Source organism: Bombus vancouverensis, chromosome 10 (assembly GCF_051014615.1).
Source record: "Bombus vancouverensis nearcticus chromosome 10, iyBomVanc1_principal, whole genome shotgun sequence".
NCBI classification, from domain to species: domain Eukaryota; kingdom Metazoa; phylum Arthropoda; class Insecta; order Hymenoptera; family Apidae; genus Bombus; species Bombus vancouverensis.
In genome coordinates, this window is record NC_134920.1 from 7,739,270 (window position 1) to 7,755,024 (window position 15,755).

The 15,755-nt window shown below is 30.6% G+C and overlaps 2 protein-coding genes across 4 annotated transcripts; one reads left to right on the plus strand and one right to left on the minus strand.

The window, feature by feature from the left end:
* Positions 1–173: 173 nt before the first annotated feature.
* On the plus strand, positions 174–15,480 carry nclb (PWP1 homolog no child left behind). Its single transcript, XM_076622270.1, has 24 exons — positions 174–260; positions 336–397; positions 471–571; positions 641–817; positions 910–1,017; positions 1,079–1,253; positions 1,336–1,494; positions 1,575–1,683; positions 1,771–1,861; positions 1,942–2,178; positions 2,259–2,415; positions 4,354–4,394; positions 6,856–6,863; positions 7,083–7,211; positions 7,288–7,476; positions 7,550–7,701; positions 7,785–8,151; positions 8,245–8,371; positions 8,436–8,624; positions 8,710–8,990; positions 9,085–9,407; positions 10,914–12,394; positions 12,480–12,619; positions 12,716–15,480. The coding sequence occupies exons 1-24, from the start codon at positions 198–200 to the stop codon at positions 14,213–14,215; spliced, it is 6,366 nt and encodes a 2,121-aa protein (XP_076478385.1). The 5' UTR covers positions 174–197; the 3' UTR covers positions 14,216–15,480.
* Positions 2,564–6,816, minus strand: RYBP (ring and YY1 binding protein). 3 transcript variants are annotated; one of them, XR_013059420.1, is made up of 6 exons: positions 6,618–6,816; positions 5,816–6,344; positions 5,067–5,541; positions 4,598–4,958; positions 4,336–4,500; positions 2,564–4,261 (listed from the first exon to the last, which is right to left on the minus strand). XR_013059420.1 is itself a non-coding variant. In XM_076622327.1 (5 exons), exons 3-4 carry the CDS (start codon positions 5,241–5,243, stop codon positions 4,620–4,622), a joined length of 516 nt encoding a protein of 171 aa, XP_076478442.1. In that variant the 5' UTR covers positions 5,244–5,541; positions 5,816–6,344; positions 6,618–6,727; the 3' UTR covers positions 2,564–4,500; positions 4,598–4,619. The 3 variants fall into 3 exon arrangements, 1 of the variants encoding a protein (XP_076478442.1); XR_013059421.1 differs by lacking the exon at positions 6,618–6,816 and having other exon boundaries at positions 5,816–6,401; XM_076622327.1 differs by having other exon boundaries at positions 2,564–4,500; positions 6,618–6,727.
* Positions 15,481–15,755: the final 275 nt, after the last annotated feature.

Here is a 15,755-nt window from a genome sequence, read left to right on the forward strand (position 1 = left end):
TGAACATTGAACATGCATAAAATTTCCTAAAGTTGGTACCTCAAATTGAAATCATAGATTTACAACGTACGATTTATACAACGTGCAATACGTATGACAACTAATATCAGATATTATTCTTGTTATTCAATGTTTCCATAAATAATTGTAAATATTTTTATTGTAGAAGTTAATTTAAAAAGATATATAGTTTGAAAATGAGTATAATACCGTGCACATCGTGGGTAAAAAAAGGTGTTGCTTCTGCAAACCCTGCAAAGGTTAATCAATTTTAATATTTTTGGTATGGAATTTAATTTGTTTAATCTAATGGGCATAGTTTACCAATTTTTCAGATTCAACTAACTCCAAAAGAATTAAACCGAATCATAAAACACAAACAACCTGAATTAATACTGTAAGTATTATAGTAATATCTGATAGCTTTAAAAAAGTATTTCACAACAGTAAAAATATTTCAATTTTCTTAGACCTGTTGGAAATGATTCAGATAAAAAACACAATAAGAAAAAACGTGAAGTAGGATCCCATGAAATAGATGAATATAATTTTGACAAATATGATGACGAATGTAAGATAAATATCATCATATTATAACATAAATAATTTAACTTTTTAAAAAATTGGTGTTAATATACAGCAGGTAATATACACTGTAATATTGGTAATATTGCAAGTTTTGAGGAAGATGGAATAGACCCTTTTATAACAGAAGAAGATGATGATTCAGAAAAAGATGATGATATTATTAAAAGTAACGACAATCTTGTACTAATAGGCCGTGTAGAAGGAGGTGGTAGTATCCTAGAAGTATTTGGTTTGTATATCAAATAAAAATCATAATTTTTTAATGAAGAAACTTTAATCCTTATAAATAATTTCTAAAGCACAAGTTTACCTATTTTTTAGTATATAATGAAGATGAAGATTCATTTTATTGTCATCATGATATATTGTTACCATCATTCCCATTGTGTATAGAATGGCTTGATTTTGATCCTTCAGATTCAAAACCAGGTAAGTATGAAATATTTTTATGCAGCTACAAATTTTGTATAAACTTTTTTATTCATTATAGGTAATTTATGTGCAATTGGTGATATGACTTCTATCATACAAATATGGGATTTAGATTTAATAGATTCTTTAGAACCAGCTTGTAAACTTGGTCGCAAATCAAATAAAAAGAGAAGTCAAAGCTATGTTGGGCATAGAGATGCTGTATTAGATTTAGCATGGAATAAAAATTATACGTTAGTATCATCTACCAATTAAAATGTTTGTTTGAAACTTCATACACTCACTAATAAAGCAGCTTTTTTAATACTCTTGCAGACATGTACTTGCTAGTGCATCTGCTGATCATACAGTTCTGTTGTGGGATTTAGAAATTGGGGTACCTGCTAACAAATTTACATCTTTTGAAGAAGAAATTCAGTCATTAAAATGGCATCCAAACGAAAGTCATTACTTATTGACAGGTTGCGCAGATAAGTATGTCTATTAGTTTTCAATCATTTATAGAAATTTTTTAATTATAACTGAAATACTTACATGCTTAATTTCTTATTCAGGCTGGTAAGATTATTTGACTGTAGGTATGAAACAATTGTACAGTCATGGGCTGCATTAGGAGAAGTGGAAAAAGTGTTATGGAATTCATTTGATTCAAATTATTGCTTAGTAAATATATGAAATATATTATTTTTGTTCGAAATAGAATTTACATTATACTGGTTGAAATTATTTTAATTGTTATTTTTGGTTTAGGTCAGTACCTCTAATGGATATATACAATATATAGATATTAGGGAAGACAAATCAATTTGGGATGTGCAAGCTCACACAAAAGAAGTCATAGGTAAATTATATAAAATTGATATATGAATAATGTGTAATATACATAAATATGAATTATAACTAGATTTATTATGATTTTAGGTTTATCACTTAGCTCATCATGCCCTGGACTTTTAGTTACTTCAGCAAACGACGGTGTCATAAAGGTGTGGGATATTATTAACAACAAAGAGCCACAGTCTATTTGGGAAAAAAAGACTAATCTTGGTGCTTTGTTATGTCTTGCACCCAACCCAGATAATCCTTTTGTATTTGCTGTTGGTGGTGACAATAAATCACATAATTATAAAATATTTGATCTTTTACAAATACCAGAAGGTATGTTAATATACATATAATACCAAACTTCTATATAATAATTTTGTTATTGTTAGCATCTTAATATATATTTTTAACAGTACGCGAGAGGTTTCGGGAACGGAAGTTACAAAACAATATCAATGATACCAGAACACAAGAAAAAGAAGAAGAAATGGATGTAACTGAAGATAAGAATTCAACGATTCGTAATCTACATACAACTAATACAGCATCCAAAAGAACAGAAAGGTATAAGTAAACAAGTACAATAAAGATTACAAATTATATTGACAGCGAGATCTCCAAAGATTGTATATCCATAAGTACTTGTGCTACTTTTTACTTGTATATTGTTTTGACATAAATAAAAGGAACACAAATATTTGAAAGACTAAACTAAAAGTTGTATTTTTTCTTCTTAAAACGTGTAATTTATTTTTTCTTTGTAATAATATATTGTTAATTTCAACAATATTTTTCGAAAGTTTTACAATCTGTACAACATAGTATGTAATTCTGTTCTAATAATTTACAACACACACAAATCCAATTTTATTTTAACATATTTTTACACATTGAAGACAATTGGTACAAATTTTTGATTTCTATTGATCCAATGTAGAAATATCATAATATTTACTAAATTATTAAAAAAATATCGTTTTTTAAATCAATGAACGATTCCAGTAGTTGGAAATATGGACTTTGAAGTTGTACATTATAAAGTATAAAACATTTGCTGTAACTGTAAAAGGATTAAAAATACATTATCTTCACGATGATAATATAATTTAAAATATCTTTAATTTTTTATCTGAAGTAAATTAAAATGATTTACGAATATATTTAATTTACAAATATTAAACGCAAATTTTACATTCATCTTGTAAAGTTTATAAAATTGATGACATTTATGAAAAACAATTGAGAAGTAGCCGCTACAATTTCATTTTTCTATGTTATAAACTCTTTAAAACATTGCATGATTATATAATTTTTGGTACCTGAATATGTATAAATGTTTGTAAAAGTATTATTTACTTTCATGTTTATGATAAAGAATATTAACTTTAATGACAAATTACATTTTATAGTTCAGTCTAACTAGCATACAAATATTTTACATGGATTTAAAAAGAATTGGTTGTATAGCATGTTAATATCTTTCCATTACTTATGAAATAATCATATTGTTTATGGTCCTTATAGTCACAATAAATTTTGTATGAGTCAATTCGATAATGCTATTTCTTATCTGGTAACGTAAAATATGTAAAAATAAATATAAAAAGAACTATAAATCACAGTTACAAGTGATTGGGCAGTTACTAATATGAGCTAGCTTTGCAGCTTTTATGCTCTGCTGTAGTACCAGTAATAGAAAAATGATAGTCTTTTGTAACATTGTTCCAATATTTGTGATTTTACTACATAAAGAAATTAATATTTAGTAAATTGGTCAAATATTTTCGAGTAATATTACATTGAATCTATATATCCTAATACTATTAAAGTATGGAGGCAATATAAGAAGTACATAAAAGTTACATTTGTCGTGTTTCATAACGAGAATAGTGAGCAACCAAAATTAACAAAATTTTTTGTTACAAATTCAGATATTATCTAAAATATATATTAAACCATGTGATACCTATTTCAATTTATATTATGTAGTATGTTATGTAATTTAATCGCGTATCTTTTTATATATATCTATATATAAATTAAAAATTTCTGTGTTAGTGAAATTAACTGCTATTAAAGTGTAAAGCTTGGAACAGATCGAATTTGGAATGGGATAAAGGTATATACGTACCAATGCCAGTTTCTTAGTTCTTCTTCACAGCAATTATTAAATAAACAAGATAAATACCTCATATTATACATAAATGAGTCAAAATATTCTAATTAACAATAACGTTACAACATGCTTTCTGGCAGTGGCGTCATAGATTCAATGAAAGTCATGTGGACATTGTTATGTCAACAATGGGTGTATCAAATTCCATTTGCCATATTAAGGCATATAATGCATTTGTTACAATTAATATTATATAAATAGAGTAATACGTAATATCCGAAGTTGCACAAATAAAATTATCTAAAATATGTAATTAAATATTAAAGATCAATTTGGAATATTATCAATCTATGAAATAAATAAATTTAACTAACTTTTGTTGTTGCTTTTAGATGTCAAGATTACTGTTATGAAACAATTTTTTTTTATGTCAGTATGTAGCAACAATATACAACATATTTCTTATGTTATACTGAAGACATAATTTAATGATTCCACTGATAGCATAAAACATCTGACCTCACTGAATGTTACGTAACCTGTAACATATAGACAAAATGGTTGTTTTTGTCTACAGAATGGACCATAGTCCATAGAGATTGACAGATATAATATATTAATTAGATTAATTCATACACATATGTGTTACAGCACTGAGCTAAGCATCTGTTCCTATATCCAGACTTCTGGAGTCTTGATTAGAATCATGCTGACTTCCATTTTCAGAAGAAGCACTGCTAGACAAACCAGATTGATCTGAACTTTTTTTTACTTTGGGCTTATATTCGGTAATAACGACAGTAACATTGTTCACTGTCACTTCATTGGTCTGAGCCGTACTACGATCTATATTTTTTAGACGAGGTGGGTGCCTATTTTTACGCCTTGGTTTGTCCAATTTACGATCTTTTTCTTTACCGCTACTAGTTGTACTACCCCCACTTGCACCTTCCTTCTTTCCAGGTTTCAAAAGTGGTACATATTGTTGTTGCGCAACCTACATATAAATTAATGTTAATAAGATTATATATTATTAACTCGTATTGTAAATTTATTATACATTATTGCATTTATAACATATAGTGAAATACTATAATATTGTAACCTGTTGTGCCACAAGTTGGGGATTAATACGGGGTTTCCGCGTAGAAGTTCCTTTACGGACGTCACACATGAGGCACTTAAATGCTTCTGCTGTATTTCTATATGTGCAAACACTGCAGTCCCAATAGTTTTCTTCCAAAACCTTCGCCTGACGTTTTCCACTTCCCGAATGGTTCATTGTTCATGAAAGTCAGTTGTAAAACACTGTACCTTCTCAAAAGAGAGTTAGCCTTCCTGTACGTGCTTTCAGCCTCATTAAAAGTGATTTTGTGAACACTGTATACTTTATGACAATGAGAATGCTCTAAAAGAGCAGGAATAAAGATATGCAATAAAGAAAATGGACAATTGCCTAAGATAATATTCTGTGCATCAACTAAACAAGATACACAATTGTCGGATGTATTCATCTTTGCTATATAAGCCATACATATCTGTTTGTTGTGACATTCTGATGTACATGTTTTAAAGTATATCTAGAACAAATAAAATATACATTTCTTATCATAATGTGATAAATAAATTGTTTTTAATGCCTAACAAAAATTTTATAATGTATTCGTGATTCTATTTATCCTATATCTTATGATAAATAAATTTGTTATATTTATTGTTACTTAATACATAGGCACACGTACGTTTATGCTATAAAATGTTGTTTAAAAAATTAAATCAACTTGTTACAAAAATTTATAATAAAATAGATCTTTCTGTAGATTATGATAAAATATTTATTTAATACGTACGTACCGATTAAAAGTACCAATTTATGGAACTTTTTGCACAGTAACGGTTATCCGTCGTTTTTTGTTATTGTATTACAAATGCTTGCTTTTCCACTTCAAAAACTTATATTAAATATCCATGGGGTAATGTATAAATAATAAAACCTTAATTGTGGAAAGTTCAAATACTATTTATGGTATAAAGGTTCCAAACATTCTTTTCTCTAATGAAACAGATGGAATTCTTCACTTGCATATAAAAGTAGCATTATTCCACATATACGATGTTCTCCTTGTCAGTATTATCAGTATGTCTTATACACATACACTAGACACTCTGACACATTTACAGTCAAGACATCTTTTTTATGTTTTGTGTTATTGTAAAACGGTTGCTTTACACATAAAACTTGGTAAAAATCAACTAACTCGAAGATATTGACAAACAATCTACAGCGCTGTTCCTCTATAGGTCGGACAGCGGAATGTTGAATACGGACTATGGACTAAAATACTGTTCGGTTTGGCAACATTGTATGGACCAGCGTTGTATGCTGTAACAGAAAGGCCCTTTTCTACTTGTTTAATTATGAAAAATATGATACATATTAATATACTTTATTGTGCTGGTTGTACTAAATTTTTAAATAACACGATAACGCAGCGAAACATAAATTATTACGAATATTACTTCACAATAATATAAAAAAAAAGATATATTATAATTTTCAAACAGATAATTTATATCAAAAAGATGTTTTGTATACAAAATTTTTAATTGTTTTAATCCTTTGTCTTATTAAGAATTTCTGTAGCGTTTTACGTACTCTCTATTTTATGACGTATAAGCAAAAAACAGCTTGCAAAATATAGGCCTCAGATTAACTTTCACACATTCCTGAAAGTTTTCCCATACAGTAGTAGTTGTGACAGTGCCGGACACTTGATAATTCCAACTGTTAAGTGGGTGTTTTTTTCTTTTACTAAGTTTGATAAAAAATAATGCAACGTATGTAAATGTAATTACGAAGATAAATAACAGTCTGTTATAGTAAATTGGGCTAGGTGGTATGGTATGTTGTATAACCATTTACCAGTTTTGACATTTAAAACTTTCAAGGTTAACGAATATAAACAATAATAAAGATTATATATTACTTTTTTCATATGGAACAGAATTAGTATAATGAAAACAATATGGAAATTTGTTCCTTTTTGTCAAATTTGTTAAGCATTTAGAAAAAATATATTAGATAGTTTTAAGTATATATAATAGAAATTTGATATACTAGGACATATCAAATGGGATGGATAAGTCATGGGATCATCCATGGACTACAGATGAAATGCGAAAAAAGAGAAGGGAATGGAGTTTAGCAGGTGATGCAGGACTCCTTAAACATCTGCAGCAATTTTCTAATGTATGATTGAAATTGGTGTAACCTATTAAAATTATACTTGTACAAGATTTATATTTACCGACAATATTTGTTATAGAATGTGGTATCAAGGGCAAATAAAACTCAAGAAGCCTTAGATTCACTGACAACACAACTAAATGAAACAGCAATATTTATAGATAATGTTACCAATACATCTTTGGCTTTAGCCAATACTCAATTTATTGAAAGCCGTGTACAGGAGGATAATATAGAGATTGGACAACAAGCAGAAACATCAGTGGAGGTAGTTGGAGATTTTTACGATGTAAGATACTGTAACTTTTTTAAATTATTACTATATCAAAATTTGTTTATAGCAAGGTAAGGATGAAGATTCTGCAACTGCAGATTTCATAGCTAGTGTGAGTGAAAGTGTCAAGCAAGGCCTAAATATAATGTATGAAAAATACAAGGAAATGGAGTTTGTTGATAGTGATAGTGAAGAAGAGGACAATAAAGTAGTACTAAGGTAAATATTATTGCTAGATTATTTTTATTTATTATTGTTTTTATTATACATATATAAATAAAATATCGATAATTTAATTACAGTGTTGTATTGGGACCAAATAATCCATACCAAGATCGACCTTTGCCTTATGTCATTGGCTCAGAAAAATGGAAGAATTCAAATAAAATTGGTCTAGAAAGCAGTAGCAGCAGTGAATCTGAACAAGTAGACGAAGAAGAAGAAGAATCAGAAAGCGAAGATGATACCACAGCAGCATTTAAAGATTACAGTATGAATGCTGCACCAAAAACAAACATTGTTGGATTATTACCTTCTTTGAATGAATCGGATTACAGTAAAAGAAATGATATGACATATATTTTAGGAAATGACAAAATGGATGCACTTAGTCAAAATGAAATAGATTCAGTACCTGATTCAGTTACTCCTACTGATAATGCATCAAAGGTTCCTATTTCCTTTTTCTTTAATATATATACTCTTGTATGATGTTCTTTACACTACACATACATGTTATAAGATCTTCATACTTTGATTTAGATACCATTGCCGAACAATATAACACCAAATTTTGCAGAAGAGTTAGCCAAGCGATTAGGTACAGTTCGACAGACTGAAAAACCTGTTGTAGATGAAAAAAATGAGGCATCGATAAATCGATTTAAAGGTATTTACATGAATTAAATTTAATTTGATTTTTATCCATATTTAATTTTTATTATATTTTTTAGATGATTTATTTACACCAGAGGGAGATGAAAACATCTTAAATGATAAATCTAAAACTATAATCAGTAGAAGTAAAGGATTTTTAAATGATCAATTTGTAGAAAATGCATCCAAGGAAAGACAAATCAAATCGTATAAGAATAATATTATACCTGCTAGCATTGATGTGCCACCTCCAATTAGTGCTGTTTGTAAGTTTCTTGTAGCTTATAAGCTTTCGTAATTTACATATTTGCGTCTTTTCAAGATGTTTAATAAGAGGGCCTGTATTTACAGCGACGAAACCAAAATCTGCAATCGATGATCTTTTCGGTGATGCTGATTCTGACATTTTTTCCCCGAAAAATACAATCACGAAAAATAAATATTCTAGCAATAATAATCAGTCAGCAAAGACAGAAGGAACGCGAAGGAATCATTTAGAGATAGCATCATCAGTAACTAGTAATATGACTACGAGCACCCCAGAAACTAACGTAAATACTAATTTATTTAGCGATGATGAAGATGTTGGTGACCTCTTCGGATCGTCTAAACATCAACAACTAAATAAAAAGGTAAGATTGCATAAAATAACTATTGTTAACAAAATACTTCACTTACAAATATTATAATGGAACTGCAAAATTAATATTTCATGTGATATTTTAGAAACCAGGGGGGGAAGTATCAATATTTGGAAATATCTTAACTTCAGAGATTGAAAATAAGCTATCTCGTAGGATATCGCGAACTCAATCATCTGGATCTTCCGGAAGTAATACACCAGCAAATTATGAAATTAGTGCTAGCAATGAATCGGTACTTGATCGTTCGCGAAATATTATTCTGAACAATAATATTAACGAACAAGACTCTATTGTGACAGCAAGGAATAACGCAGAAAATTTAAACATTGTTAATGAAAGTAGTTACAGCAGTGGAATATCAATTCATCCATCAAGTATTAATAATACAGGTGGTTCAAGCATAGGGTAAGTGCCAATTTTATTACTAAATTAAATTAAATTAAAGTAAATTAGATTAAATAACAAATCAGATGATTTAGATTATGGACAATAATATATTTTGCTAAAAATAAAGGTATTATCGTCCCTACGATTGTCGGACCATGTTTAATGATATATCGATAAAAATTTATATCGTCATTGTTTTTTTTATACGCGCGAAAAACAAATGCACGTGCCATGTACATCAAATGTCATTGAATTGATGATCCAAACATTAGTCATCATTCATTACGTTGCGGTGATTGTATCGGCTACATGCGCGAGCTCAAGGCGAGCTCCTTTAGTTTATTCGTATCTCGTCCAGAACTAGTATCTTGTAGGCATATATTCGATCAACACATTTTTAATTTCATTTATTTCTAATTATAGGAAATCTAGTAAGTACTACATTATCTCATGGCTATTATTCATCTGGCATTATTCATCCCTAACGCAATAATAATTTTTCAATTTGCACAAATAAATTCCGTATCATATTGGTAGTGGGATATGTTTAATTAAATTAATTAATTAATAAACATTTCTAGTTTTTATGTATAAGAACATGATATGTAGAACAATGAATAATATTACTGTCCATGTGATACTTAACAAGTATATATGTATTGATTTAAAATCAAATCACTTACAAAAGTCCTGTTATATGCCTGTCTGAATGGTGCATATGTCTCTAATCTCTATAGTACGTCTCCACGGATAGATCCTCGTACTTTCTAAAAGCTATTATATTTTGTTGAATGGTAATTCAATTTTTTAGAATCCAATCTCACATGCCAACTTGTCATAGACAAGATTTCTCTCGCTGTAATCTTGTTTCTGTCAATAGCAATTGATTCATTTAGCACGTTATAAATTATCGCGTTACGTCTCTTGAGAATTTATTACATGCAATTATGGATTTGTTTTGCCGCGAGTTATTGATAATACTATATCGGAAATTGTATTGTACTATATTATCGTTATACCTATTTTTGCATTTTAATGCATCGCGGTTATAAGTGTATTCAATGATTTTATTACGTTTCGCGTACACATGATATTGAATAATTGAATTATGAGAAATTGTTGCGTTGAAGAAACTACTAGCGTCATGAAATCTTACCATTTCTTATATAAATTCATTTTAGACATTGCATTCCACATTTTTTAATCTTTCTTTGATCTGCAAGCGTTGCCTTATTGATTTTGTTACGATATATTTAACTCTATACATTTTATTAATACGCACCGTGTTTTAAGTTTCATGTTTCTATTTGCTTTTGTTTTGTAATCTTGTAACGTATTCTTCAGAAGGAAGCTTCTACCATAAATAAGGCATATCTTTTAATACAGAGAATGAAATACTATTCTTCCAATTTAATTCAAGATAAGCAATAGAAAAAGAAAGAAAAGAAAACAATTTTGAATTCACTTTAATAGAATATTATATTATTATTTTTTATTTCTATTTTTATGACCGTTTTGTTTTAGCGTTGACTTTCAGCCACAAATGACATCAACGCGTTTAAAATCGGAAGAGATCTATCGGGAACAAATCACCAGTGACAGTCTCTTCACTGCACGTACACAGAATCCAGCGAATGCTACTTCAATTTTAAATTCAACAAATAATCAACCGCAGGAAGAATCGATAGAAGATGTATTGTCTATAGCGCAAGACGATGTATTCGAGAACGAAGATCTGTTTGGCCCACCCCCGTTACCAAAAGCGGATTCAAAACCGGCAAAATCGAAGATGCCTTCGTTATTTGACGATTCCGACTCTGGTGACGAGTTGTTTTCGACGACCAGTTCAGGTTCTAGATCGCAAAGGAGTAGCGATTTATTAACTTCTCAGTATTCTGATAAAATAAAATCCACGCAACGCAGAGGTCTCTTTGACGAAGAAATCGATATATTCGATAATAAGGATTCGCTAGACGTTGATATTTTTGGCATAATACCGAAACCGGTTGCGAAACAGGAAAGCAGTACCTCTAGTAGAAAATTTTTGGACATACCTGATGATGATCTGTTTGCAAGCAATATTCGAGACACGATACCAAAAAATAATGGCTTGGAGAAAAGCAAAAATGTTGCCACATCGAAGGAAATTAGGTTGTTTGACGACGACGATATCGAAGATGGCGATTTATTCGCTACGAAACCTGTCAAAAGCGAAACTAAAAATGAGCCTGATATTTTCAACGACGACGATGAGAATGATTTGTTTTCCGCCCAGAAACCAATTGATAAAAAGCAGAAAGATAACAAACAGCCATCAGGAACGGCTACATTCGGAATAGATATCACGGATCAGAAAGTATCCACTGAGAAGAACAAAAGTAAGAGTAGCGATATTCTTTCGGGCAACGGATTGTTTTCTAGTGCCATTGGATCGCATGGATTAATCTTTGAGGATGATGACTATGATGATTTGTTCAGTACCAAAAATGTATCAACGGAAAAAACAAAAGAGGATGCACATTTAAATTTGAAGACGACAGAGGATACTAAGGAACGTTCTGTTAAGAATATTGAAACATCAAATAGTTCTGACATCTTTGCGAAATCTGAAGAATCAAACGTTCCTGTTACTGCGTCCACGGACATAGAACAAGATAATGACAAAGATATGCATCGAGTTAGTAGCTCTGACGAACGCGAACCTATGCAAAATAATGAAAATGAATTAAAGAAGAGTCCTCCAAAATCTTTAGACATACATACACCTGGCACGTTATCTTCGCCTGAAAAGAACAATCAGGCAGCGAAACGCGTGGTTTCTGGGAAGATAAAAAATTTGATGGGAAGAATGGGCGATTTGAAGTTGATTTCACCTATGGATACACCACCAGTATGGCGAAAAAGCAAAGAAAAGACAGATGAAGAAGATAGTGCAGCGGATAGAGATAGCGACGACGGTGGATGTCTTAGTACACAAGGTCCTAATTCGCCGTTAAGTGTGTCAGGTAACGAAGATATAACTTTTACATTCTACACTTATAGTTTGTATCTTCATCTATAATTTTTTAACATAATATATTTGACCCAAAGGAAAATGTTGTTTTGTAGAAGATAGCACCACGCAGAAGCAATCACAGCAATCAATGATTTCGGATGAAAATAATGCAGAAAATGCCATTAGTTTCGATGAACCAGCCCAGCTAGAGACGTTGTCTACTACCGCTTCGAAGGTAATTATTAAAACATCTCTGAAATATTTTGAAAAGCGAAAATAATTCCGTTGATCATATTGTTTATTTATTTTTGCTCTTTTTATCATTTTTCAGACTCGGGTTAGGATACAAGCGAGACGCCGACCACAAAGTAGGCAAGCACGAAAATCCGCTATCAGACAAAGCGGAATCGATTTTGATACCGTAGACTTCGTTGAGAATAATTCACAAGATGAGAATCAGGTTAATCAATCGTCAAGTATTTTCAATAAAGAGACCTTTACAGCTGCGAACACCAGTGCTGCCCATACTACCGCCGCGATTTCTGACCACTTGGTTTCGTCTACCAACGATAATCTTTATAGAACCCCTGATACTAATATATTCTTGTCTGCGGATGATAAATCTGAATTAGGGAGCATAAGCAAGGAAAGTTCAGTGAGTGCTAACAAAAATACTTTACTGTCACCGTCTACGGACGAAGAAGATTTATTTGATGTACCACCTGATCTACCAGAGGATCCGCAGAAAGAAGATACACTGTTTGGTAGAGCGCCTATTCTCTCCCCAGTCGAGAAAGTCGTTTCTGAAAAGCCACCGGTTACCTTTAAAGTATTGAAAGACACGCATATTAAACAAATCGACGATATAAAGACAGAAACGGGGAAAACCGAGCAACAGAAAGAAAAGAGTAGCACGTTATCCGAATCTAGTACCACTTCCAATGTAAACGCTACAATTTCATGCGCTATTAGAAAGGAATCCAAATCAGAGGACACGAAATTCGAAGACGAATCGAAAAAAATGATCGATCCGTTACGAGATGATAGTCACGATCCGTTGAAAGATCCCAGTCAGTTATTTGCCTTTGTTACGAAAACACCGTCTCCAGAAAAAGGAAAGAATTTGTTATTTTCCGAAGACGATAGTTTGTTTTCTAGCGGTAATAAGAAATTCATCGAAGAAAAAACTACGAAGAAACCAATTTTGGACTTGTTTACCGATGATGCGGAAAGTGATTTGTTTACGACGACTTTAACTAAAGCCGTGAAAAAGCCTTTAAAGGATACCAAGATTAGTTTATTCGATGAAGAAGACGAAGATGATAGTTTATTTGGATCCGTTGTAAAAAAGTCGACGATAGAAAACATACCCGAAAAGAGACATTCTATGGAGCAAACTGCGAAGAAAATAAGCTTATTTGGTAATGATGATAACGACACAAATTTGTTCTCTGAGCCATTCGATCAAACACAGAAGTCAGATTCTGGAAGTATTCAAGAGCAATCGAGTAAAAATGATATGTTAACCAATATTACCGAGACCGTAAGGACGTCGCATATTACGGATATTTTTGCCGATCAATCGAGCGGAGAAGATGATATTTTCGCCAAGACACCAGCTTCAAAGAAAACCACTGTCACGTCGAAGTCGCTGTTTCCTTCTGACGACGACGACGACGATGATAATATTTTCGGTAAGAAATTCACAAGCGAATCGCAGGTAAACTCAGCAGAAACGCGTTCGATCGTTAAAAAAGCGGTAACGAGGGATCTAAAAAAGACAGCTGAAAAGATTGGCGAAGATCCATTGAGTGCTCTACTAGATGACTAAATATATTTTTTTCTAAAATTATATATATATTATTTATGTTTGTTGTTTAATGTATACATCTTATAAATTCGTTTGAAATTAGGATACAAAATATCGACATTGAACATATATAATACTTTCCAAATTGTATATTTATCAAAATAATAATCCAGAATTAAGTAAATTGATGATTAAATATGTATAAATTGTGAATAACGCTGTGCGTTCAAAGGTATCGCCACTGCAAAAATAATAGGAGAAAATCTAATTATATACAAGATGTATTTGTTTTTATTTATTCTTTATATAGGAATGCAAAATATATTATGATTTATAACATATATTGCCACAGATATTTTAAAGTATTTTTTCATTGTCACTGTTTTAAATAGAAATCATAAAAATATTAAAATCATAAGACAAAACTTTTATTAAGTATCGAGGACAACGAACAGCATAATATTAGACAAATAAGATAATAATTAATACTGCTTGATTGGTTGCCATCTTGTTACACAATTATTTTGCATAATTAATTTGCAAGCAGTGCTTTCACGTATACTGCATATCATACATTCTCTGTAATTTATGTACAAGGGGTCTGCGAAATCATGGTACAGGCGGTCAGCTGGTGATTTTACATGTAAAAATAAATTGAATAAAAAAGTTTCGTTTCCGAGGAAAATAAGTTTGAAAACTTATCCAAGTACGTTACGTGCATTAAGTGAAAATTTCGAATTATAAAACTTCCTGCTTGTGACTATTACTAAATATATACGCTGCCACGATTAATTTCCTGCTATTGTCATCTCCGCGTCGACAATAACTATTACTTTTCATTTTTCTATATTCAATTTGAAGGTTTTTATAAGTAAGGATAGGATTAGTACTTTTTAAGAATCATTTAATTAATCAAAAAACAAATCGTGATATTGCCCATGTTTAACAATGCAGACACGAGTAGAAACAGAAGTTTCATAATTCGAAATTTGCAGTTAATACATGGGTACATAATGCGTTTTCAGATTCATGATTACGAGTGAAACTGAAGCCTTAAATGAGAAGTCGTTATTCTTCTTTTACTACCGATTTTTGCATGTAGTATCGTCACCCAACCGTTTGTTCTATAATTTCAGAGACATCCTGTATAGTTCGTCTTATATATTTATTTGTTGACAATATGTGGCACTCGATAATGTATTTTATTGTATATATTGCATCCTCTCTATGAAACATGTATTAGTACAAATACAAATAAATAAACGAAATAAATATTATTTATATTATATTTAAAGATTTAATTCCTAATATTATCAAATAAAATGAAAAGGAAATTTGTTGTTATTTGTTTTCTGTTCATTAACGAAAAATCTATTTTTCGAATTTTCGTTATTCTCGGATGATATCGTACATAGTTCATTAAAAGTCGAAGTGAAAAGCGTAAAACTTTTGATGCATTAGAAATGACGTTATTCGGCTATAAATTTATGTTAAGTTAGATCATTGAATGGTTCAAAGGTGCATCCGGTATTTCTAAAACAATGCTGATGTACTTACAATT

Excerpts from the sequence above, each read along its gene's own strand:
- RYBP (XM_076622327.1), bottom strand. The coding sequence starts at position 5,243 with ATGAACCATTCGGGAAGTGGAAAACGTCAGGCGAAGGTTTTGGAAGAA. Across the intron at positions 4,959-5,066 it reads CCCAACTTGTGGCACAACAG|GTTGCGCAACAACAATATGT; the intron begins GTTACAATATTA and ends ATTTATATGTAG.
- nclb (XM_076622270.1), top strand. The coding sequence starts at position 198 with ATGAGTATAATACCGTGCACATCGTGGGTAAAAAAAGGTGTTGCTTCT. Across the intron at positions 818-909 it reads TAGTATCCTAGAAGTATTTG|TATATAATGAAGATGAAGAT; the intron begins GTTTGTATATCA and ends CCTATTTTTTAG. Across the intron at positions 2,416-4,353 it reads AAAAGAACAGAAAGGTATAA|ATGTCAAGATTACTGTTATG; the intron begins GTAAACAAGTAC and ends TGTTGCTTTTAG.